This window comes from Astatotilapia calliptera, chromosome 15 (assembly GCF_964374335.1).
Source record: "Astatotilapia calliptera chromosome 15, fAstCal68.1, whole genome shotgun sequence".
In the NCBI taxonomy this organism is placed as follows: Eukaryota; Metazoa; Chordata; class Actinopteri; order Cichliformes; family Cichlidae; genus Astatotilapia; species Astatotilapia calliptera.
Window position 1 is genome coordinate 33,507,004 of NC_137436.1, and position 27,213 is coordinate 33,534,216.

Below are 27,213 nucleotides of genomic sequence, written 5' to 3' on the forward strand. Positions count from 1 at the left end.
GCACTGACAGAGGCGAGGCTGCAGGACACAGGCGCCACCGGGCCCTCTGACCACCACCATGTGATGGGAAACCAATGTGGACTAATCTCTGGAAAGTTGCTTGTATAGTAAAATCACACATATAATAAAGGCAATTAATATTTTAACGCAAGGCAGTAATGTGTTCAGCACTTGAACTGTTGTTCAGTAAGACTCTTATTCTGTCAACTCAACAGATTGACCTTTGACTTCTGACTTGCACACCAAAAAGGTAAAAAAGAGAATAGAAAATCAATATGAAATAGTATTGAAACTTACACACACACACACACACACACACACACACACACACACGTGCGTGTACATATACTTGAAGTTATATTTCTTCTACCATACTATCTTTGCATAGTATGGTTCTTAAGTGTACTGCATTTATTTATTTATTTATTCTGCCTTGTCCACTTTGCTGCTACAACAATGTGAATTTCCCATCTCTGGGACTATCTTGCTCTCATCTCTCTCTTCTATTTTGACGGCTCTTCTGCCTCACTGATCGTTTCATCCGATGCAAAGCAAACCTTGAAGCTGGTGGCGTGTCACCGGCTCAGCTTCCTCTAACGGTTTAGGGGCTTGGTCTTCAAAATAAAAGCACGGAGACTAAACTTTGTGGCTATATATGCTGCAACTGATTTCGAAATTGAAAATTATCAAGTGCGGTCCATGTGTGTGGCCCTCAAATGATTTCCCATAGAACCGTCGTAGTGTACATAGAACCAGCTGTACACTTAGAACTACTTTCCTTGTTTGATATCGTGAGCAGCACTGAATTTATTTGACTCTGACACGTTTAATAAAAAACAAAAACAAAATACAGTTCCGTGTAAAAGGAAGTTCCATCTTAGGGATATTGTAAAAAAATGCAGTAGCTGGGGGGTTGGGGTATGAACTACTGTCCAGTGGCAGTAGGTAACATTCTTTTCATTTCTTGTTTAATTTGAAGACTTAACTGATGTAGAAGATGAATAAGAAGAATAAGATGATCTCTCTTAGACTTGAGCAGTTTTGTCCAGAGTCCTTTCTCCTGCTCCTAAGGCGATGAATGAATGAATGCATTTCGTGGCGTTTTATTTCGAAATCAGTGACCCTATAAAAACATTTAAAACCTCGCAGATTTCGCAGAAGGCTGGGGGCGGGTCCGTCAGCGCCGTGTTCTAAAGCGGAGTGGACCTGCGGACAGTGAGCGTGTTGGCGCGCAGAGGCGTGGGCATAGGGACGCAGTGAGACCAGAGATCGGCGCATTCCCGCGACAGGCACAGCAAAGCTGGGAACAGCATCACAGTCGCAGATCTGGCAAAGCGGTACCACGGGAACGTGTCAGTGTGCGCGAGGACGTGTGCCGTCTTACTCCCATTAACTCCGGACTCCATGCTACAAAAAAGGACACGGTTGCAGTTCCTTCGTGGATTCAAAAGTTTAAAACTTAACTAGTTATCCGCTCCAGGCTCCTGTGTACACGCGTGGTGACTGCGCACGGACATGGCGCAAAGGGTACGTCTAACGACCATTATTTCAATTGTTTGCACAATGACAGTCCACTTAATCACTAGTCACATTACATCCTTGAAAGAAACCTGAGGAACCTTTGAAAAACGTCATGAAGTTGCTATACTTATCAAAAAATATCAAATATGTTTTTTTTTATCATGAAATCATCAATGTCGACTTTGAAATTTTCCTCTTATGTTCGTGCACTGACGGAACTCTAACTTTCACTCCAGTATGATGAGCTGACTCATTACGGAGGCGCGATGGACGGAGTCCCCGGCTCCATGTACGGAGACCCGCACGCACCCCGGCCCCTACCGCAGCTCCACCACCTGAGTCACGGGGCTCCCCCACACCCGACACAGCACTACGGAGCCCACGCTCCGCACAACATCATGGGCAGCTCCGTCAGCGACGCACTCAAGAGAGACAAGGACCAAATCTACGGGTGCGGACACAGCAGCAAACATTATTATTATTATTATTAATGTGCAGATTTGTGTCATAGAAAAAGGCGTAAGTTATTATTGTTTGTGTGCGATCAGCCTCTGAACAGTTTCATCTAAATTTCGGAAATTAAATATATTCAGTCAATGTACGTGTTGCAGCTCGTGTTGAGCTCGTTTTTGGGTGTCTACAGGTAGTTGGCGGCGGACGGATGAAATCCTCTCTGTGTATTAATATATTTGATATTTCAGTGGCATTAAGGAGGAAGACATAAATATGCGTGACAGGGCCGAGCGCTGGTTTGATGCTTCATGTGTAGGCCTCTGCGGCCTGTGCTCCTGTGTGTTGCAGCCACCCTTTATTCCCTCTGCTGGCTCTGGTGTTCGAAAAGTGCGAGCTGGCGACCTGCACGCCCCGAGAGCCCGGTGTGGCGGGAGGAGACGTCTGCTCCTCAGATTCCTTCAACGAAGACATCGCTGTGTTCGCAAAGCAGGTAGAACACACAAGCGAGAAACCAAGTGTCACCATTGCGCTCAGCACACGGCACTCTGCGTGTCACCGTGATGGAGGAAACTCCTGAAAAGTGGAAATGGAATCAGGTCCACAGCATTTACTCACGCACTCGGTTTCCTTTTGCTCTGCAGATCCGCGCAGAGAAACCTCTGTTCTCGTCTAACCCAGAGCTGGATAACCTGGTGAGCTCACCTTTCATTCTCTGCTGTCCACGCGCAGTAGGGCGTTACAGAAGTGTCCGCCCGCGTCAAACGCATAGCTGATTATGAGTTATGAATTATTATTATTATTATTATTATTATTATTAGGCTATTATTATTATTATTGGATGTGTGCTAATATTTTGAGGTTCTAGAAAACAACCACAACGAAAGCATCAACAAAAAAATATTTGTGATTTTTAGATGATTCAAGCCATTCAAGTCCTGCGGTTTCATCTGCTGGAATTAGAAAAGGTAAAGATTCATTCTCACGTGGCTCAGTGAAAACAGGTTTTTAATCCAGTATTTCAGTCTCGTGGTGTTCGCTAAATGTGAGCTTGGCCTCGGCAGGTCCATGAGCTCTGTGATAACTTCTGCCACCGCTACATCAGCTGCCTGAAAGGAAAGATGCCCATCGATCTGGTCATAGAGGAGAGAGACGTCTGCAAGTCGGACTTTGACGACCTTTCAGGATCCTCCACTAATCTCGCAGATCATGTGAGTCACGGCGTGGAAACCTTTTTTTTGGTCGTTATTCAATATATATATATATATACTCTCATTGCTCGTTATTGTTATGATCTCTTTAAATATATATATAGATCATAAAAATGATGAAAAACAGGAAATAAAAGAAGCCCGTAACAGGTGCTGTTAAGACAGCCTGTTCTATGGAAATGCTTGAAAGAAAGGATGATCAGTGCCGGTGCTACGGCTGCAGCTTTGAACAGAAACGTTAGAGCGCAGGGCCTGTGTCAGGCTGTCCTGTGTGCCTCACACAGGACTTCCTATTTTTGTTCATTTACTAAGAAAGTCCAATTTTGAACTAATGTAGAGTTACATACAGCATGAGGATCTTAAAATGATGATGGCTGAAGTTTTGACACAAAAAAATTGGACTGGTAAAGAGTAGAATTAGAATGTAGAATTCCTGGGTTTACTAATGTTCCATTGTGGAGTTCATAGTTGCTGCAGATCAGATAAAAAAATTAATCTGAAATTGATGAATATTTATTTAAATAGATAAATAAAAGTATAATTTTTTCAAATGAGTAATTTCAGTAAATATACAGAAGCTCTCAAGAAATGACACTCATCACAATCAAGGAGGATAATGGTTAAACTGTGGTACAGCATGTCGTCCAACATCAGCTTTAGTGTGTCTTTTCTCTTTGGCTTTACTGGGTACATTTGTGTCAGAATCTCATTCTAATTTAATTAAATCTTATCCTTTTCAAATGTTCAAGAGTTTTGAGGAAAACTGTTAAACAGTGCTCATATTTAAACACTGAGTGAGGGAAGAGACACACTTTCCAGAGTTCTGAATGAGAATCAGTGCAGAGGAGCACTGAAACTGATGTGGAATCTCATTTGTCAGCAGTCTGTATGCTATATGCATTATTTTGTCTATTTAGTTATTGTTTGGTAAATTTGTTCATAAAAGATTTACATTAGGACGTCCCGGAAATAGATATTTGATGTCGTGTATGGTTCTGTTGACGCTGCTTCAGTGATGTCAAACCTTCAGCATGAGCAACGACGCTGCTAAACTGAGAGAACATTTAAAGTCGAATGAAATGAAATGAGATGATCTGAATGAAAACAGGAAATTTCTACTCATTCAGTAGTTTGCAGTTTCATGAATGCATGCAGCTGTGTCATCTTAAAACGAACCCCAGTCCAAAAGTTACGTCTCTAAATATATATATTTAATGCAACTGTTTCCAATATTCAAGTGTGAGGAAGCACTTTGATTTTACCAATCCTTCTGAACGATATATGGACCTCAACTCAGTTTTACGTTCCAAGAACCTGAAGGACGTGTTTATTAGCTGCCACTGCACAACTGACAAGTGAATATGGTGTTGTAATATTCCATTACTTATTTAGAGCACGTGCTGGGTTGGAGAAGACAAAGCCTGTGTACTTTTTCATAAGTGCCTCATGTGCTCTGCAGTTGGTCAGTGTATAAATGATGGATGTAGCAGGACAGGACAGTGTGAGACACAGAGAGACTGTACAAGACTGTTTTTTCCTGTGTGAATGAACACAACACTATATACTAGGCTCCGTTCCTGTTACCAGATGTTCTTCATTAGCTTGATGAACATGAAAACACATGTCACCTCTTTTGAGTAGCTGTGTGTACCAAGGAGTTGTAATTATTGCATGGCTGGGTATGAAAAGAGGCTCCAGCATTGAGAGCCTTATTCATACTGTGCCATTGTCCCGGTGCTTCTTCTTGTCATCTGCTGAGCCCTTCATCTGATCACCATTTGCCAAACAGCTGACGCAGAGAGTGAAGAGGGTTTAGGCTAAAGTCTGAGTGGCAGGCCAGTGAGCCCAATAAATGCACGTTTCTCCCCAACTCTGGTCACAGAAACAGTCGGGACACGGCAGGATCCACATGCTGCAGGGTTACTAAACTGTTGCTGTTGTACTTTCTGCTCAAACCTTCCTCATGGACAAACTGGTATTGTCACATTACTTGTGTTTGTGCCTTCGCTTAACTGCATAATGGAACTCATACTGGACTTTACTGGACATTCCTTTTGTCTTTACCCTCGTCTTTCTTCCCTGCTTCATTTCCTTGTACCTGTCCACTACCTCTCAGAACCCAGCGTCCTGGAGAGACATGGATGATTCCCATTCCACTCCCTCTGTGGGTACTCCAGGACCATCCAGTGGGGGACACGTTTCCCAGAGCGGAGACAACACCAGCGAACTTGGTAAGAGCGCCTTCAGGCCTTCATAACAAAGGTTTGACTTTGTTGTGACCTCACCGGGCCCAGCTGATTGGTGATTCTGGGGGAGCATTTCAAGAAAGACAACACTCTTAGTTTATCTAATCACTTTAGCTTAATTGCATTGATTGATAAAACAGATGATTTAAGTTCATGGAAGCCTGCTCTAAGACAGTGCCCAAGCTATAAAACACATACAGCAAATACACATATGTGTATTTACTCCCGGTTTTCTATATAAAAGGATATAACTATTAAGTCATATGGCCACAAGCATCCTCACGCGCTCTGGCTGTGGACCTTTTGGCTACCAGTATTTAGGTATGCAGGCATATCACTTAGCAATTTGTCTTTTTAATGTCCAGTTTAACCAAGAAATCAAAGCCTGACTATTTTTATATCAGCAAAATGATGACTTAATAATTCTTCCCGAATTGATTTTTGTCACAGTAAGTTTTCAAACATTATTCACACTCATAAATTGTTCCTGTTTAGAATATAACTATTAAGGATTTGTGAGAATGGCAATAATGGTTTTGTTCTGGTTTGGTCTGCTTTCTCTGTTTAACAAACATACACAGAATATATTTTATTCATCCTTTACACTTTCTAAAGCATACATTTTCAAGAAATAATATTGCACATCGATACCTCTGTATTCTAGTAATCTTTTTCTTTAGTTCATTATGAATTGCTCTAGTAAGCACATATGCTGGTTGTCCCCTCACATCAGTTGTAGTTGATAAAGAAAACTGAGTTCACTGCTGTTATTGCCTGCTTCTGTCTCCCCGTGCTTGTGTCCAGCCCCGCTCTATCTTTTGTCACTCTGTGTCCTGCCTGTGGTTTCTGTTTGGAGGCTGTAACAGATTTATGACTTGCTATTTATGACTTTTAAGAGACTTTCTACCTTCTGCTCATCAGGTAGTAGTGAGCAGAGCATCGAAGAGAACAATTGGAAACTTAGATTCGATTATAAGAACATGGGAAAGTGAATAAGAGTCTTACTTTGATTATAAACACAGCAGTTTACAATCTTCACTTCTACATTTCAACTAAAATGCAGTAAGAGAGCAGTTTTGGTAAATCTTAATTGACACTTTAATGATCCAGAAGTTGGGTGCGGAGGTGAGCTGAGGAAGTCCATAGTCTAAATAGCCTTATGAATAGTTTCTTTCCTTTTGGCTGTTGTTTAAACAACAGCAGGGAAAACCCAAGGTCCATGCCCTTTGACCTGGTAGAGAATGGATAGTGGATGGGGGTGCAGAATGCCCCTTCATAGAGATGAAAGGACAGACTGTTTTCTGTATAAGGAAGAAAAGAAAAGATCCTTCTTCTCTAACCTGAAGAGCACACAACCTTAAAGGAACAAAATCATACTAAACTCAGTCAGAGCAGGCGGATGATCTTCACTGAGTTATAATATTGTAGTTATATGGGAATCGGTCCAGTCCAATAAAGAATGATTAATGTTGTGAGTATTTGGTATTTGGCAACACAAACCTTGCTTCTATTTTCTCACTGTAGAACTTAGTGTTGTGTATATTTTTAATCCCCCAGTTTCTGTCTTTGCCTATATCGCCTCCAAAACTCCTCATTATTAACATTTTCTTTGCAGTAGTTTTACATTTGAAACAAACAAGGGTGTGGTTTGTAATATACATCGAACATTAGTGGTTCTGTTTTCTTTTCTCGAGTCGGTGATCCTAACCAAATCACCAGACGCACTATTTAAGCTCGGTAGCAGCACTTGGCATCAGTGCAGAAGTTGTAGCTGTAGCAGAGGGGAAAAGGAGAGTGTGAATGAATGGATCAATATTTCTTAGCATTCAACCAAGATCACAGGTATTCCACATGCTTCATTAAGGGCTTTGAAGCAAAGTAAACATACAGTAAAGTCTGGAAAGGAGCAACTGGGGAAATATCAGCACCACTTAATCTTATTTATTCATTATTTATTATTCAACAGTTTCTGAATGTTGTTAGACAGCAAATTTCATATTATGTCATCATAAGCTTGTTCTGTACGGGAGTTTTTAACGATGGCTTTGCTGACGTTTTTGTCCAAGATGTCCATCAATCAGTCTCCGCTGTTCATTATTGATTATTGGTTCATATATACATCAGTATATAAATCAGTCACAGTTTGACTACAGAAGAAATGAGATCAAACATAATTTCAACAACAGTGACATTTGTTCAGAAGCACACGTGGTGAAAGAGACTCTACAAACTGGCAGAATTATTTAAAAACATTCCTAACAGGAAGTGATTATGGTATCGTCATCATTAGCCAAGCTTCTGTGGTCTGATGAAACCCACAGAAAAAAGAAATCCACTGTGACTGGGGAATACTGAAGTGGTTTGGTGGTACTGGTAGCCTTGTACATAACTGCCTGCTCCTCTGTAACCTCCCACTCTGTGGTCATTGCCTTGTAAGCTGTGTGATATGCAGAGAAGGCTGTGTTTGATAGCTCAACCGCTTGGGTTGACCACAGCTAAAAGGACCGTGCTCTCCCAGGAGTGTGGAGGGGGAGAAGGTGTCCATTCAAATAAAACAAAAGGCAGTGGGAGAAGCTAGAAAATCTCCTCACTCTTGCTGAGAAGTGGAATGTGAGGGACAGGATGTGTTGTACTTTTTGAGTTATGTTAGTGACACCTCCCTTCAGCATCTATCTTACAAGTTATTTATTTTAAAAAAGATCACATTTTTGTATTTTATTGCCTGTAAGTGTGCATGTTTTACTTCAGTTTGCACAGACTGCTTACAAAAATGTTATTCAAAATTTTTGTTGTAATTAGCTTGAGGTCACACGTGAAATTATGCTCTAACTGGTCAGGAGCCACGTGTTCACACAGATACAAACAGTGTGCACATTTGTTAACAACGGATTTTGAGCCTATAATAAAGTGTATGTCTGTCACTGGATTTTGCAGTTTGAAGTTTTCAATGCTGTGGAGAAGCCATTTTTACTTTTGCTAACCTGTTTAGGTAAAACAGCGGATGATGAGAGCATAATTTATAGTTATACTATAGTTACTGCAAGCACACACATCCTCTGTAAATCCTGCTTATCTTAAATTGTCTCTGTACCTCAATCATAGGTGAAAAATCATTCACCTATGATATCATCAATCACTCAAAAAGTGGATTCATATATATATATATATATATATATATATATATATATATATATATATATATGGAAAGAAAGAATAAATAGCTCTCACTGCCACATGGTGCTGCTACCATGAAAGCTTCCTGCCGTCAAACAGATGCTCCTCCGTATCAGAGTTTCTAACTGTCATGTGTTCACTTTCTGTGTTGGAAGTCTTCCCGGCTGCTCCATTCTATGCTCTGTCTCATGTGTAATAATGGGAGGAGTCTTGGGGTGTCAGTGATGATGAATCAGGGCCCTGCTGAGCTCATTAGGTAGCCCACGCTGGCTTTGCATCAGTGATGCTGCTGGGGGGGTGCGACAATCAGTTCTGCTAGCTGCTTCTCACTTACCAACATGTCCAGTGGGGAGATTAATATAAAACAATTTAAATATCTAGATGTTATTTTTGGGTTTGTTTTTTTTCTAAAAACATTTCACTGCTTTTTAAAAATGATTATTTTCCTTTAAACATATAATAAATATCACATTTACTGTGGGTCACGCCATTTACGTACCAGACCAGATGAGCAGCCAAAGGGCTGTCTGACTGTTTGGTTTTCAGAGCGGTCAGTAGAACCAGATCTATCTATCGAGTAAGCTGAGGAGGTATAAAAAAAAAAGGAAGACTTGTGTTGATATCTCAGGATGCTATTTTTTGTGTGTGTTTTTCTTCACCCCGGGGCAATACTCCAGTCATCCCTGCGGTATCTTCCCCCCTCCTTGTACCCCCTCGTGTGTCACGCGTGCAGACACTGGAAGGCAGACTTAACTAGGGAGGGGGAGTAGAGATGAAAAAGGGTGGGAGCAGAGGGGCATGGGAGACTTGCACGGGCATATGACTTTGAGACTGCACTGTCACACACTGGTTAGATTGGCTGAGTTGCCGGAGAACAGTCAGAAGCGATTAGTGTAGCAGAGGATATGCCCTGCGGCTTTTCCCTCTCTGGAGCAGAAGAAAGGAGAGGAGAGGAGCAGACCAGTGATGAGGATGAGGGGTGGAGAGGGAACAGTGTGCCTCCCTTTGATACAATTAAGCTGAGCAAGACCTTTTCTCTCTGTCTTTCTTACACAGCTATCATTTTAGTGGAGATTTGAATATTCTTTGGGTTCAGTTTCTCTGGCCGCTATATGTCAGTGTCGGTGCGTATGTAGTTAATTAGAATGATTAGGTCAGTCTGAATCGAATGTGCTCGTGTTACATTTTTTCCTAAAGAGTTGAAGTAAGAATACAATTTTATGCTGGTTAATTATCATCATGTTGAAGTTAGCAGTGACAGCAGCTGGACAAACAAACAGGAAGACAGCAGCAGGGGGACGGAAGCAACAGGAACGCTATCCTGTCTCTGACTTACAGCTGGTGGACACCATCCGTAAAACTCCCACAGCCCCTGGAGCCTGACCCTGGAACAGGGCTTTTTAGTGTCAATATTCATTAGCTGAAATATTTATGCATGAATATGGCTCATATAGGCACATTTGATTGATGCATCTCTAAAAACAAAAAGACATACTAGGGCATTTCTTAAGAAAAGTAGGGTTCCTGTCTCGCCTCAGGGGAGGAGTCTCTCAGATGCATTATTCACATACCCTCCAGGCAGGCTTTCAAGGCTTCTCTGCCCCGAGGGCAAGAAAAATAACCACCACTGTTAAAAGTAAATCATCTCGCATGATGCACAATTAATGTCAGAGAAGGAGAGAGACCAGAGTGCCCCTTGTGTTGCAAGTTGGAGTGAGTTAGCTTGTGGGAGCGGAAATCTCAGCTTAAAGGAAGCCTCCTGCTTTGACCCGCGCCAGCTTCCTGCTGAAATCAAACAGAGATGCTGCTAATAGCAGGATCCAGAGCAGGAATGATGCTGTGATGCAGACAGCCTGACACTTGTATTGTTGATGAAGGAAGGGGGAGGGGGAGTGTGTGTGTTGGATGGTCATACTGAACTGCAAGGTGAAGGATTCACGCTCTAACAACCCATCCACCCACACCCCCTCGTTCTGCCTTAGTCGCCCATACGGACACATCGCTGTGACTTTAAACACACTGGGTTCATACTTCATTTACAAGCTTGGCTTTCTGTTTTTGTTTGTCCCCACTTTTACTTCAGTCCTGCTTCAAACAGAGGTCACATACACATACGAGTACATAGAACACAGTCTGACTGCATTTTGAACATTCATTATCTCATGTCAGCCGCACAGCTCCTGCAGTCATTACCTCATGTCAAAGCCGTGGCTCACATTGAATTAATAACTCTTGGTTTTACTGAGCTCCTATGCTACAAACTCCTCTTCATTATCCAGTGGCCGGGAAGTAAAGCAGAGGTGAGACAAAGAAATTTGTACTGCCGTGCCATAAAGGAGAACGTGGCTCTATAGAGAGATCGGGCCACGTTAAAGCTTCCTGATAATATGACTCCTTTTGTTTCTGATTGCAGGTGACGGCCTTGACAACAGCTTGGCATCACCAGGCACGGGAGATGAGGATGACCAAGACAAGAAGAGACAGAAGAAACGAGGCATCTTCCCCAAAGTGGCGACAAACATAATGAGAGCGTGGCTATTCCAGCACCTTACAGTAAGCGAACAGAGCCTCATTCAGACAAGCCACATCTAGCTGTGGCTTTTTATACAACTGCAACATTTTCTCCTCTTTGTAATAGAAACCCTACAATGTGCACGAGGACAGAATGTAATGTCGTCCAGCTAAGGCCGCGCCATCAGGCAAAAGTTGTTTGAAATGAGTCCTCACTGTTTTTCTGTGTTTTCCGAATGCATCTTGAAACCATGTTCGTCTTTGTTCCATTGCAAGAGAACGGAGCAAAGAGGAACTTGTGACTAAAGGTCCCTTTTTTGAAATAGCAGTCCAGGCATTTTCTTCAGAAATCAACATCAGAAGCCTTTCATTCAAAAGAAGCTCATCTCTGTAAAGATGTTGAGCACATCCAACAAGGACAGCATCACGTTTTATCCAATGATCACAGCCTCCTCACCTTTTCTACCTCTTATACTCTTAGATGTGCTGTAACCCCTCACTTGTTTAGTTTGTAAAAGGCCCACACAGGTCCTGGACTTGGAGTAATCCCTTCCTTTCCAAAGCCCACCTTTAGATTCTGTAGATAAAGACAAGGATAGTTGAATTATCCCCTCTGTGTTCCCATCTCCTTTCAGGCCTAATTTGTTAAGCACAAGTATTTGCCATGGCAGGATGTGTCTATGAAAAGTGTGCAAGGGGACTTTGGCCCCTCAAAGGCCTTTTGCAACACCCAAGCGCTCAAGCATTCATCACTTGTTGAGGGTGTGAAAGGAGCGGGATTATGTTTTGTCAGACATTACAGTGTGAGGCCTGTGGTTAGATGTCTGTGGGGGCAGTGGGGATGTTTCTATCCATCAGTAGCTGTCCCCTCCTGCTTTTGTTATCTCTTCTTAAAGCTCTTAAAGGTTTTGCGAGAGTGCTGTATAAAAAGCAGCAGTGCAAGGATTTAATTCAGTAGATTATCCGTTACCTGCTTATTAGCAGAACGATATCTATTGGTTTCCATGCAAACCTTTATCTCTCTACATTCAAAGATTGGTGTCAGAGTTTGTAGAGCAAACTTTCATAAGTGTTCATAAGTGTCAGCTGAAAAGATGTTCTCTCACCTTGAATTTAAGCACTTGTTTGCATGTAACACCCATGAATGGGGTTACATGGAGGTAGAGCAGGAAGGTTGGTGGTTCAATCCTCCCCAAATATCCTTGGGGAGGTTTCTAACCCCAAGTTGCTCCATCGGAGTGTAAATGTGTGAATGGCTTTGAGTACTGAGTAGAAAGGTGCTGTATAAAAAACATTCTGTTTGCTGTTTACTAATCATTTACAGCATCTTTCTTGGAGTGAATTTCAAACACGAAAAAGTCATTCTCAGTGTGGCCATTTGTACTGGAAAAAGCTGAGAAAATGAGTTAAGTTATCTAACATTGAATCCAAAACAACATTATCTAAAGTACATTATGTTACTTCTTTCAGAGTATTTTAAATGCTACTCTTCTGCCAGCTGAGAGCTAGGAGGGGGCAAAAAGCATCCTCAGTACATAGACTGTGTGTGTTTTATTACAAGTGTGTGACTATCCACCATCACACACTTGATTTCACAAAGCTAACTGTGCATTTTCCCCTCTGGTTATTTAAATTGGTGTCTCTTCTTTCCTCTCTGTGCATCTCTCGTGATATTTGGAGGCCTACTGTACAAATGCTTGCGTGTGTGTATTTGTAATATATATGGTTGTGTTTAAGCTTGTAAGTATATGAGTGTGTCTTTGTGGACGTCTGAATGTAAATGTAATAATATACAGTGCTGTGAAAAAGTGTTTGCCCCCTTCCTGATTTCCTGTTAATATTTTGTGTATGTTTGTGTTTGATGACCTAAAATATTTAAGTGTGACAAACATACAAAAAAAAAAAAAAAAGGAAACCAGTATGTGTGTGTGCTTGCACTGACTTTCCCTGAAAAGTAGTTTAAAGCTCATCCTTCAACGATGACTGCGGGAGATGGCCTGACAACAGCAGAATGGAGACTGGCCCACGACCCTGCTTTGAGTAGACAGGTCACCTCTGTCTGCCATCTGCCACCCTTCTCCCAGAGTCTCACACACACTCAAACACAGAGTTTGCAAAGGGACTGGGGCCAGAGGAAAAGAGGTTGAATCAAGACAGGGAGGGTTGGGGAGTGGCCTGGCCTTACTGGGTCCCAAATAAAAGCTACCATTGTATACCATCCAATAATTTTATATACCACCCGGTTAATGCTAAATGCTGTGGCACAAAGCCACATGCTTTAGTGTAAAATGTTTGGGAGCCAAAACAGGACCAGGTTGTGTGTTTGCAGAGTTAATTTGTGCATCACTTATCTATTAGTCTATCTTCCTTTTTGCTAATAGCACCCATACCCATCAGAGGAACAGAAAAAGCAGCTAGCACAGGACACAGGTCTCACCATTCTTCAAGTGAACAACTGGTAAGTTGGTGTAAAACCAGATAAGTAAGCATCTTCATATGTTCAACATTTTTGCTTTGTGCAGTGCAGAATATACATAAAACCTGACTTTTGCTGCTGAAAATGCCCAAATTACCTATATTTAACACATAAGTAATGCTTATGAGTTAAATACAGGTAATTTTAATACTTATAATAAGTATTATCATTACTGAATGAACAGGTGACACAGGGTGGTGCAGTGGTTAGCGCTGTCATGTCACAGCTACAGGTCTGAACCCAAATCAATACATGTGTAGTTTGTGTTACTTTCTCAAAGTGACCCAAATTATTTTAATAAGGAAAAAACAGGCTTTTGGTCAGGTCCCTGGAGACGCACGGAAAGGTTCCAAATTACAGTGAAAGTGTTCATAAATACTGACTTTAGGTGACAAAACACTTCGTCTTCTTCATTTTTGATAATTACAAGAGGGATGGCATTTTAGAGGATGTGTTTTTACAGAGAATGCACTTAATTTCTGTGCAAAGTTATCAGAAATCTCTGTGTACTAACACCACTGGGAAAGAAACTAACTGTAATTTATTTTCTAAAAAAAAGTCGAAAAAAGTATTCTTTCACATCAGGGTTTTTTTTTTCTTTTTTTGGATCATGTATCTGTTCTCAAGGGTCAAGAATATTGAACTTAATAAAAAATATTTAAGCATTTTCATTGTTACTGATCTTTGTTTTCCAGGTTTATCAATGCAAGGAGGAGAATAGTCCAGCCTATGATTGACCAGTCGAACAGAGCAGGTTCAGTGTTCACTATACTGCTAATAGTTCCTTTCCTTCAGTATGAATTGGGGTCGAAATTTAACCTCAAGTTAACCAATAGTCTTATTTCTCATCTTCTCTCACAGTAAGTCAGGGTACAGCTTACAGTCCAGATGGCCAGCCAATGGGAGGCTTTGTTCTTGATGGGCAGCAGCACATGAATCTTCGACCTGGTGGTGAGTAATCGCTCAAACATTTATTTAAAAAAAATAATCATGACGGACAAAATCAGTGTAACAGGTTTCATCTTGTCCTCGTGAGTTTCTATGGTCTAGTAAAGTAAACCTTGTTATTTGTCCTTATCTTAATGAAAATGAGGGCATGGTTAAATGCAGCCCCAGTGGACAGAAAATAAGAGTATGTGGGTCAGGCCAGTGCATAGGTCAAGAAAGTCCATCTGCATGCGTATAAGTGTATTTTTATACATTTACAGAGAGACATATAAGTAATACTGAACATAATACAAAAAGAAGGACAGGATAAAGATATAAAGTGACACAAAGCAGGTTTTATATGTTAGGAAGTGGCAACAACCATAGAGGAACATGTCTATATTATCTATGTCTATAGTCTTCATTGAAAATGCAAAAAAGAACCAAAAGTCAAAGAAGTGGCATATATAATAAATGCAACATTTGATTCAGAGCACATCACTTTATGAGTGAAACCTATCATTAAACAAGTAAATATAAAAGTAGTTATGTTGTGTATTTTTACTCAAGAAAGGTTGATGCTGAACTTAAAAGTCCTTTATGAATATTTTGAAAAATTCAATTGGTTTCTGTGATACTGTGCAGGACTGTTCTGTCTTGTGTTGGTGGTTCTTAACAGTGTATTTACTTTACTTGCAGGGCCGATGGGTAGCATGGGTATGAATATGGGGATGGATGGGCAGTGGCACTACATGTAAATTCACTCCACTGAGGCAAGCCTGAACAACAGGGTGAAGTAAGAAGTAAAGTTTTTGTCACTTTTCATTTTGTTTCATCCCAGAAAAGCAATTTTGAACTCTTGAACTCACTTCTCCTTATCTCTTATTACTTGGTCTTCCACTCTGCTCTTTCAGTTTGTTTACAGTCTAACATAGACACAGCAAGGTCTTTTAATTGTCATGGTAATGCCAGCGTTAGGTATCTCAGCACAAACTTGTGGAATTAGAGATTTTCAGTTATTCTTTTACAAATAGATATGAAACTGAAATAAGAAAGAATGTCAGTATCTTCTTAATGGTTTCACAAATGACATCTTTTTGGCTCAAGTTCATGCATTGCACAAGGCTTTAGGATTGGTGCCTTGTCAGACTCCTTTCTTCTTTTTTTTAAAACAATTATTTACATATAAACTATATTATTTTTGTAGATGATTATTTCAGTCAGTTCAGATTTTAAACATCCGTGGGGTCAGTCAGACCATCTTTCAGAATAAAAAGCTTTTTTTTCTCTCAGTAAACATCAGTAAACAAGTCATTGTGGGGGAAACAGATTCACACTCCATTTTAAATCTAACTTCAACCACTTTCTCTCTCCTTCTCCACCCCCAACCCGCCAGTTTTGTCCTCATTCTCTTCTCCCGCTGCAATTTGATTAAGAATCGGGTAATGCTCCCCCCTCTGTCTCCCCTTCCACCCTCTATCAGCTTCTCACCTCTGCTGACAGTTCTCAAATCAAGACATATCGCCTGCCGGAGGCACCAACCACAGAGAATTTTATTTAACACCCACTCTCCTCTGCTCAATGAGCCATGCTGTAATGACACTTACCTTGATTAATAGAGCTTTTTATATGTAAATAGGAGCTGCATTTGCTCATTTTTTTTAGCAGGGTGATTTTTTTTTTTGCCAGTGCAGCCCTCTCTTCCCTGTCTAATAATTCCAGGGCTCTGTTAATGAAGTTCACAAGGCTTATTTTAAAACATACATCTACATAGAAACATTGAGCGCTCTGAATCAGTGCTATCTGTATATTTTTGTAAGGTATTTAATGTAACTATTTCTCTGTGAATGATCACTGACTGTCTAGTTTCTCCTGATCTCTGGTGAGTGCATATGCTGATAGTGGCAATAAATCTCTTCCAGACTGCATCAAGAAAGAGAGCTATGTTTGGAGTAATATGAGGGTTTTTCCACGCACAATAAAGCCTGAACCATAACATTTAGCCATTACAGAACAGATGACTGAATCTACACAATTTTATACTCCTCTGTTGTGCACTCTTTTTTGATTGGTCCACCATATGCTATGTTATGTACTGCACATGTCAGTTTTAAACTAATAGCAATTTTTGTTGGATTAAAACAGAAACACTCTTTGAGGTAATGTTTGAATTTACAGAATCAGTTTAGTTTAAAGCTACTCAGGCAATAGTTTAGTCAGTTAGATGTATTGTGTCACAGCAGACAAAATATTAAAACCCAAAACAAAATAGCTTCAGTTCATTAAAATATTGCAATGCAAAAATGAAAAAATAAGCGACTAATTTTAGTAGAAAAAAAAATCAATTCAGTTTATGTATATAGCACAAATCACGTTGTGCTATAAGGACCTTGAGGCAACAAAGTGAAATAATGCAAGAGTCCAATCAGCTAAATAATTATAATACAAAATATAATCAAAAATAAACACAAGTATTGTGGTAGGCTTAAATGGAATAGACTCCAACCGTACCAACAAACACGCACACACACATTCTGATGACTGTATCAGGTATAACTTCAGTATCTTGCTAAATGACACTTTGACATGTGGATTGCTGTTCCACATGTTCCCCTCAACCTCCTGAGCCACAACTGTCCATTTAATCACAAACTTCATCATAGCCACCAGGGGAATCCAAGCAGTGCATATATTCAGATTGAATTCAAAATGATTTCAAACGACAAAAACAAAATAGAGTTCCTTCAGAAATATGGATTCATTCTCACAGCTAGCAGTTCATCAGTGTTACATGAAACATATTAGTCCGCTCTAATGTGTGACATTTCCCTGCACATTTACTCTTTAGTACGAAAGAGGATTAGGGCCACTGGAAAAAAAAAAGTGGGCACGTCTTTTTTTTTTCTTCTTCTTTTCCAGGATTCTAAGAAAAAAGTCGGGATTCTGACTTTTTTCTTAGAATCCTGACTTTTTTCTCAGATATCTGATTTTTTCATCAGAATTCTGAGATTAAAGTCAGAATTCTGACTTTTTTCTCAGAACTCTGGAAAAGAAGAAAAAAAAGACATGCCCACTTTTTTTCAGTGGCCCTAATCCTGTTTCGTACCTTAGATTATCATCTTGTCTGAGAGAAAAATACCGAAGACAGGTGGGTGTTCTTTCTCACAGTATTTCCTCTGGGTCTTCTAGGACCTATATAGTTCATATTTTGTCTCATACATCTGTGAAACAGAATTTGATTTCTTCCTGATTTCTAATTTGTTTGCATAGTTGCCGCACCTGAATGTTTCAGATCATTGTTCTGTTGCATAACCCAAGTGTGCTTGAGCTTTAGGGCACAAACTGATCTTTGATGAATTCTGCTCTCTACCAGAAAATCATTGGCCAAGTCATCCAAATCCTGAAGCAGCAAAGTAATCCCAGACCATTACACTACCACATTTGACTGTTGCTATGATTTTTTTTTTTATGCTAGTTTTATGTCAGATGTAATTGGATGCAAATCTTCCAAAAAGTTCTCAATGTGAAAATGTGAGACAAGCCTTTGTGTTCTGTTTGGTCAACAGTGGTTTTTACCTTGGAACTCGCAACAGATGCCATTTTAGCCCAGTCACTTTCTTATTGTTTAATCATGAAAAGTGGGACCTGCAGGTCTTTGGATGTTGTTATAGGTGCTTTTGTGAGTTCTTGGAGACTTGTCAGTCTGTCTTGGAGTAATTTTGATAAGCCGACCACCCCTGAAAGGTCCACCACTGTTCCAAGATTTTCTATTTATGGATAATAGCTCTCACCATGGTTTGCTAGAATCCCAGAGCTGTAGAAATTATTTTGTAACACTTTTTAGACTGATAGATGTCGGTGATTTTGTGTGTCATCAGTTTCTTTAGATCATAAAAGATTTTTGAGATCTTTTATCCTGCTTCACTTTGTCAGACAGGTTCTATTTAAATGATTTATTGATCCAACGGGTCTGTCAGTACTCAACCCTGGTGCAGCTAGTGAAACTTGAGCTTTCCAGAAATTGCTGGTTAATCTTTGTGACAAGGGGGTTTTAATTGTTTTTTCCCCTTAATAAATGAAATAATTCTTTTAAACTGTATTTTGCATTTACTTAAGTATCTATCTGTAACATTAAAATTTGTTTGATGATCTGAAACATGTATGACAAATATGCAAAACAACAACATTTTTTTCACATTACTTTATTTTATGAATTCACTCCTCTAGCTGACAAAGCCCATCCTCAGTAGCTCCTTGAGGATTGAAGGCCTTACTTCAATCTTACTAAAAAGCAAAATCCTAAAACAAAACACAAGTAGACTTGTAAAACCTGACTTGGAAAAGAAAAGTAGCTGCTATCCCTCAGGACAATTGAGAGCAAGATAAACTAAGTTTGTCAGGTCATTAAGTGTTGTGGAAATGGAAGCTGCTGTGTTACAAAACATAAAAGAAAAAAGACCTCCACTGCCTTTGCCACCAAACCCTTCGACCGCACAGAGGCTGTAAATGACTTTCATAATAAAAGCTGAAAAGCATCAGTAGCAGTTTTTTTTTCTGGCACTTGTAAAATATGACAGTTTCTTTGATATATATTATTCACTATCGTGTGGCTATCTCACTACTACTATTGTGACTACTACTGTGTGAACAGGATGCCTATGAGTGGTTTGGCCTTTCAAAATAAAATTCTCTTGAATGCTAAAAGACAGGACAGAACAAAAGCCACGCTGTGGAAGAGAGCCAGAAATAAGTAATGATTCAAGACAGAGAGGTGTATAAACACATACTGAGAAAGGTGACTGAAGAAGAAATACTCAATTCATCATGGAAATCCACCTGCAGCCTACACCTATTGGAGAAAAATGATCTGAATTTCCGGAGCAGGACCACACCTCCAAACACGGCCCTTCCAGTTCTTATATTATATATGACCCCCAAGTTCTACAAGCTGTTTGTTCCCGTTTTCGTGAGAACACGTTTTGTTCTTGCTCTTTCGAGAAGATCTTTAATACAACTTATCTCACAAGAGTAACGTAATTTTACTCACCCTTCCATTTGCTTACAATCGCCCTCTTGTCCGTCACCACATCAGATGAAGAACTACACAGCTCTGCTTCATCGATTTCCCTCCAGGCAATCCAAGAAACCCAAACACTCTGAACGTCAACGCGGTGCTTCAGAGTAACCGAACGCCGCTGACACCTGCCGTCCCAGGAAACTTTCTAGCAGTTTTCTTGCCAGCCAACAATCCGGTCTGCTACATTGATCCATCCAGTCATTTTCTCTCCGCTAGATCCAGTTATGAAGTAACTCCGGCTGCTCGCCACCTCTGTGAAATTCAGCAAAGTCACCCACCAGCAAGTGTTGAGTTAACCCTTCCAAAACTGCTTACTGTCACCTTCGTTTCAGAAATTGGCACAGTAGTTATCGCTGCCTTATCCAAAGTAAATTAACCAACCAGGCATCCCCTTTCCATCTTCTACTCCAAGACAAGCTCACGAGCCGTCAAGCCATTACCACAAGTCTCAAAATCCCGGCATGTGTCACTGTCAGAGCTTCTGTAGAGTCTAGCTACCCGATCGAGAGTTCCCCTCATTCATCTATCAAGGTCTTTCATTGTCTGAAATTTTCTTTGATCTCCTCTCCCACCATTTCTTCCCGATTTTTCTGAGCCCATCCGCTCCACTCTATGGAATCCTCGACAACCTTATTGAGGCCACGGGCTGCTTATCTGCGCTATGCCTACCAGTGATGTTACTGCAGAGGTCTTTGGCCTTCATACCGCACAGTATGAATAGTTATTATTACTGTTATTAGTAATTATTATCACAGTTATTACTGCTTCTCATGCGAGATGCCTTCATTGGGGATCTGCCAGGCCCAGGAGCCACCACCAGTCCCCTCCGAGGCCTTCCCCAAACGGCAGCTCAATTCATGTTTAAGCCATTCACCTTTATCTACTAAAAAAAATGCTGTCAAAAATGAGGATGTGGGCCTAGCAGGGAATTGTAGCATAACTAAGGGAGGATTCAGGGTCACCTGATCCAGCCCTAATTATATTTTTTAGCAAAAAGGAGTGTTTTAAGCCTAATCTTAAAAGTTGTGGTATCTGTGTCACATCTGCTGAGGTCTACGCAAACAAACTAAAGTGAGGGAAGAATGAGATAGAACTAACAAAACCTAAACTGGGAGAAGCTAAACACAAAAGCACGAGATGCATAGAAAAACAATACAAGAACCTGAAAAATGAAACCTGGGTCTTGGGGAAACATGAGGGAAGACAAGCAGATGGACCAACAACAGACAGAGGAGAACAGAGGACTAAATACACACTGATAATGAGGGGATGGGAAACAGGAGGGAAACACAGCTGTGGCTTATCAGAAGCAATGGGACAGGGAGGAAGCAAAACTGAACACACTAAACACAAGACGAGGGACTATCATAATAAAACAGGAAACATGCTGAGACACAGACGCGACACTGGAACTGGGGAACAGAACATAATTAACTTGACATGATACATGGACCACAGAGGAGTAGTGAAACCTAAGAAGTAGAAACCACAAAATATAAAAAGAGAATAACTAAAGAAGAAAGAAATACAAATTACTAAACCATGAAAAACACAAAATCGAAGAATATTCAAAAACCAGAATCCAAACCGGAAGCTGGTTCCATAGAAGAGGGGCCTGAAAACTGAAGGCTCTGCCTCCCATTCTACTTTTAAATACTCTAGGAACCACAAATAAGCCTGCAGTCTGAGTGCTCTAATTGGGTGATATGGTACAGCAACGTCAATAGAATAAGATGAGCCCTGATCTTTTAAGACGTTGTATGTGAGGAGCAGGATTTTAATGCAATTCTGGGAGCCAATGAAGGGAAGCCAATACTGGAGAAATCTGCTCTCTCTTTCTAGTCCCTGTCAGGACTCTTGCTGCAGTATTTTGGATTAACTGAAGGCTTTCAGTGAGTTTTTAGGACTTCCTGACAATAATGAATTACAGTAGTCCAGCCTAGAAGTACTAAATGCATCAACTAGTTTTTCAGCGTCACTCTGAGACAGGATATTTCTCATTTCTAATTGGTACTGAAAGTAACATACCGTTACATCTGTGAGATGATTATGAGTAACTTTTCCTCTAATGGTTAAAATCTGCTGTGATGAAGCCTACTTGCCAATGCTGTGTAGTCTATCATTGTAAATGTAAATGTTATTGGGATATGATCAGATAAGAGACAGTTTCTATGGCATGTCTTAGAGCAAGATCTACATTAAAGTGTTTTTTCAGAGACAGGACATGTTGTGGGTCAGTGGGTCAGAGCAGCTGTGGACTCATCTCCTTTCTTTGTGTCCAGGCCTTCATGGTTGGCTCAGGGATCTCCTTCTGGCTGCACAGATCTGTTGACAAGTCACACTTCTGACCGTACATCTACCTGACAGTACCACTCCCACATCCTGCGTGCGCCTGTGGAGGATCACCACGGAAACGTGTCATCAACTCAGCCCACAGATTTTTGATGTGAGCTGAGGAGCTTTGCGTCTGCACAGGAAATTAGAAGAGCAATGACTATAGAGAGGAAGAACCAAACATATCCTCTGTTTCATTTTAAATTATTTATTTATTTTTCTACAAAGACAGACTTCTTTGTTTTTCCTGTCCACCCTCCCCAACACACACACCCCTACCTTTTGACCACCTCTTAAAAAAAACTGTACAACGAAAACCACACACACACACACACACACACACACACACACACACACACACACACACACACACACACACACACACACACACACACACACACACACACACACACACACACACCTTGATGAGAAAAAACCCATATGTTTCTAAAACGATGGGAACTCGATTGTGCTGTAGAGATTTGTGCTCTTTGTTTGGCTCTTTCAGTCCATATTCGTGCTTGTGATCTGTTAGACGTTAGACTGCAGCTCTTCTCACGGACACGTTTTGTAGCCAAGCTCAAAGCAAGATTTTGTAAGAAAACTCTGTGATTGTTTGTTTCTGCATTTCTTTCTTCTGTTTGACATCTCACAGTTTTTAGACTCCTGGATGGAAGGATCTGGATGAGGGAATATGAGATGATGGTTGTGAGTTGAATTCCTGACAATGTTTAAAATCATTTTGTAGCACCAAATCATGGACAACAAATCTGCACTAAAAGTAAATAAAGACTTTACGGAGGAAAGCAAAAACGAGCACGGAGCAGAGCTTTGTGTTTTACTTGAACAGCGGGCCTAAGGAGAAAGCAGCTGAGGCCGCAGCAGCGGTTCGTGGAGCAGGTCACGTATCTGTGGTTCGATACGAGACGAAATTGCAGTTGTCTCGTATTATTCGATTGATGGCGGCAGAGATGATGGATGGGCGATTTCAAGAAAATCTGAAACAAGGCGGAAGCTCCAGCTTTCACTCCAATATGACTACCGTGGCTGCTGCTCTGGGTGTATGTGTGTGTGTGATAACACTAATTATTAACAGGACAACATCATTAAATTAAGCACATATGGAATAATAAATAAATACATTAATGCAGCGAACAGCTCGTTTATCACTGTCAGCCTGCACCGATTATCTGCGCTTTGTACTGAAGAGCAGCAAACTCTTAATACATGTTTAATAAATGCTAAAAAAAAATCGATCCATTATTATTATTATTATTATTTATTATTATTATTATTATTATTATTATTATTGTTATTATTATTATTATTATTATTATTATTATTATTATTATTATTATTATTATTATTAGCTATCTGTTGTTGTAGCACTAGTAAAATACCTACGGCCAATTTCAATTTAAAATACCCTCATACATGTGTTTAAACCGTGGGAGGGAGAGCCCGGAGAGACCCACGCAAAACGGGGACAACAAACCCCACACAGAAAGGCTGCAGACTGGATTCAAACCCAGGACCTTCTTGTCGTGATGCGACTATGCTAACCACCAAATAAAGAAGGAAACACATCGTCTTTTAACTGTGGCTTTAATCATCAGTAAATCAGTAATAACAGAGTTACATGCCTCTGTTTCGATCTGTTCACATTTATATACAGAACACCTAAGCAAGAAAATGGAAAAGAAAAAAGTGGTTTATATTTAGTATTTACTGTTGTTTAACAATGAACACGTATCGCTTATTTCATCATCTTATTGTATTCCACGGTCTATTTTCCGTGTGTGTTCAGTTAATATTTTAATACTACCGAAAGGTGCAAAACTGCATTTAAAGGCCTCACAGTGACAAATTGTAGCCAACTACAGTGAAAGAAAAAAAGTTTAAAGAATGTCGCAGGAAGCGATTTTGTGCGTGTTCTTTTCTAGGCCGAGGAGCTCCGCTGTAACGGGCCTAATTCGTGCATCTCCTATGCTGAACATTAATGCGTTTTGAAGGCTGTCGGAAACGAAGGCAAATCTATTTGAAATATGGGTCAGAGCTCGAGCAGAAAGCTGTATCACATGATGCACGAGCTTTGCTTTTTCCTCAGAAAAGCAAAGCGCCGAAGCCGTCGAAGAACAAACCTTTAATATTATAGGTTGAAATAACGGCAAACCTACGGAACTCGCAGTGGCTATGAGTTAGATAAAATGCTTACCGTGCATATAGTGAAGCACTATATAAATGTGGCTTTTAAGTGCTTTGAGCCTAATTATGTTTTCATTTCTATAAGATAGCTAATAAATTCAATAGCCCCAAATTAGAAGAACCGCTGTCAGGGCGAAACAAAACAATGAAAAAAATGTCTTTGTATTTTTCTTACTCAGTTGAGGCAACAGTAACAAGAGTCTTTATTTTATTTTTTATTTAAACAACCCTACAATTTTAAAATAGAGGCCTCAACTAAATTGTTGAAATTCTGTTAGTGCTAAAACTCCGAATACATAACCAGATAAGAGAAAATCAAATAAAATTCTTGGACTCTCTTAAAACTTCCCAGCAAAAGCTGTAATCCTTGCTCAAGAGAACCACCTGAAACATTAAGTGTTGGGGCTTTAGAATCCTTATATTTGTGGGAGGTATTTCTCAAAACACTGTTGGTGTACATTCAAGTCAAGAAACATATTGTATTTCTGGGATTTACACCTTTACAAACAATTGTGACATAATTAGCACCATTCCAGTTTGTCACATCGACATGGCAAATGTCTGCACTTGTGCTAACACACATTTGATAGTGGTTGTGAGGGTCTGGCGATGTATCAATGTGTCTAGAGGAGGATGATGGTTGGTCAGTTCTAGATGCTGTCATGTTGATTTGCTTCAAATTGTGGTTGACTGCAATCAAATCCTTTTAAGAGATATTGGTTTCTTGCTCAATAGGTCATAATCTCCCTTACAGACAACTTAGCTGTATTTGGTGCATAGGTCAAAGATGTATCCAAACATTGATAAGTGGAAGGATGGACATATATATCTTGACCATGCTGGTATCTTGTACATGTGTACTAGCATGTCAGAAAGATCAGTACCTGCTATATGTCGACTTTAGGCACAAATCAACCATCAGCAGTGTATGGATATCTTTCTCTTTGCTCTACAGTTTAACAGTCAAAAGAGGCATGATCCCACAGACATCAGACTGCATGGCCTTATCCTATCCTATCCTATCTATTTGTTAGGATAAAATAAAAACCAAAAATGATATGCCATGCAGTGTTAATAAATTTGTAACATGTCAGTGCACCAATATATGCCAGGCACTAGAATTACCCACAATGGAAATACATCTGCATATTTTTCTCTAGACATTTAACATATATTTTTCAAGTATTAGATCAAATAGGATTAAATGTGATGAACAGTAAATTTTCAGATTTTACAAATTTCTTCAGCATTATAAGTTGATCATCTCAGCATTGCTACCTGTGCACCTAAATGACAATTTAATTATTTGGTTGAAAATGTTTTTAGATATGCTTTTAAGCATACTTATGAAATCATTCTAGTATTAATTTCATGTAGTAGAAATAAACGTATAATATAAATACCAATAAATGATCAGGAGAGTTTTTATTTCTTTCTAAAAAAACAAAAGTCCAAACAGAGTCCACACATTTCTAGCGTCCCTTTGTTGTTGTTTAACTTCCTGTAAGGAAGCTAATAGATGAGGTCTACCACTTAAAGGCAGATTGACATCCAGTGGATCTTTTGACAATAACAGATCAAAAGCAAGTGGTAGAAATTGCTGAAACAGCTTAAGTTAATTTCAGTGCATGTTTCAGAAAAACATAGGGACTCAAAATGTGCTCTACCAAATGACTGAGCAGAACATTAAACGGTAACTCCCGGGAAAGTTCATGAGCGCACAAACTGTGAGCAGGAGATTGCTAAACACTCTTTCCCTTTAATTTCCCTTTTAAAAGAAATGGTGTCATTCATGACATAATACATATTTTATGACAGAAATACCACAATTATTTACTGCCCACGACAGAGTCACATGCAAAAAACCAACAAACAGAATATTGTAAAACAGTCCATCATCCATCGGCTATTTCAGAAAGTAAAAAAAAAAAAAAAAAAAAAATCAATATTCTAGTACATGGAAGCTACAATGTTTCATTTGATTAAGGATTTTTCTAATTTAACTCTGATAAACTTGGCCTACTGCTAAAAAATTCCGTAACAGTATTTCAAGTTTTGTTACATTAATATTCAAAAAGTATAAACAGCACGTACCTGTCTATTTCAAGACACACAACCAGAATCACTGAAAGACTGCTGCTGACAGTTGCTTACAGTTTCTACAAGTCAACTAAGTCACAAAAAGTCAGCAAAGTAACCTGAGCTACAGTATTGCCTCAGCAATGCCACGATGTGATGCCTCCACACCACACTACATTTTATACGATAAAGAGTTATTGAGTATTGGGTTTACAAATTAATGTAATTTTCAAAAGCTGGACGTTTCTGTACTGTAAATACTGTAAATCATTTTTGAATCATCTTAGGAATTACTGTAATAATTTGAATTTTGATGATTTCAATCATCAAAATATAGAAACATCCTGGATTCAGGCATGTTGAGGCGGCTCGATGGATTGCGCCTGAGCCACAGGGTCCACTCAGATGCAGCCAGAAGAAGTAACATTGGCCCATCCTGTTGTGAGCTCATCACCTGCAGAAGGTGTCATAGAGATCGGGTGCAATGTGGCCAGCACCCAAATGTGGATGCCCTAGAATTCAATTTCTACCATTGGAAATAGCTCCTGGGACATGGAATGTCACTTCTCGCATGAAGAAGAAGCCTGAGCTTGTCCGTGCAAAATATAGGTACGGGCAGGCCAAGTGGAGCCTTGGACTAAGCCTTTCAGTTGGCCATGAAGCAATTCTGACAAACCATAAGTGATCCAGTAGCACTGTGTATAGTGGGGATGGGGTGCCGCTGACTGAGGATGTAGTTATGCATTCAAAGGAATACTTCAATTCCTATGACATTGAGGAAGCAAGGTCTGTGGACAAGGGCACAACTTGACCATCACAAGGACTGAGGTCACTGAGGCATTTTAACAGCTCCTTAGTAGCAGGTCCCCTCAGGTGGATAAGATTTGCCTTGAGCACTTCAAGCATCTTGACTGTGTTGGCCTGTCTTGGTTAACATGTATCTGAAGCATTGGGTGGAAATTTTGGGCAGTGCCTTTCAGGCTGGGATGGTGGCTCCTATTT

General features: G+C 40.1%; 1 protein-coding gene across 1 annotated transcript; it reads left to right on the top strand.

Moving 5' to 3' along the window:
* The first annotated feature begins 1,154 nt into the window (after positions 1-1,154).
* meis2b (Meis homeobox 2b) lies at positions 1,155-22,740 on the top strand. Its single transcript, XM_026142974.2, has 13 exons — positions 1,155-1,527; positions 1,758-1,972; positions 2,323-2,464; positions 2,616-2,666; positions 2,889-2,939; positions 3,036-3,182; positions 5,299-5,413; positions 11,016-11,155; positions 13,495-13,571; positions 14,285-14,343; positions 14,451-14,540; positions 15,216-15,312; positions 21,876-22,740. The coding sequence occupies exons 1-12, from the start codon at positions 1,516-1,518 to the stop codon at positions 15,272-15,274; spliced, it is 1,158 nt and encodes a 385-aa protein (XP_025998759.1). The 5' UTR covers positions 1,155-1,515; the 3' UTR covers positions 15,275-15,312; positions 21,876-22,740.
* The last annotated feature ends 4,473 nt before the right edge of the window (positions 22,741-27,213 follow it).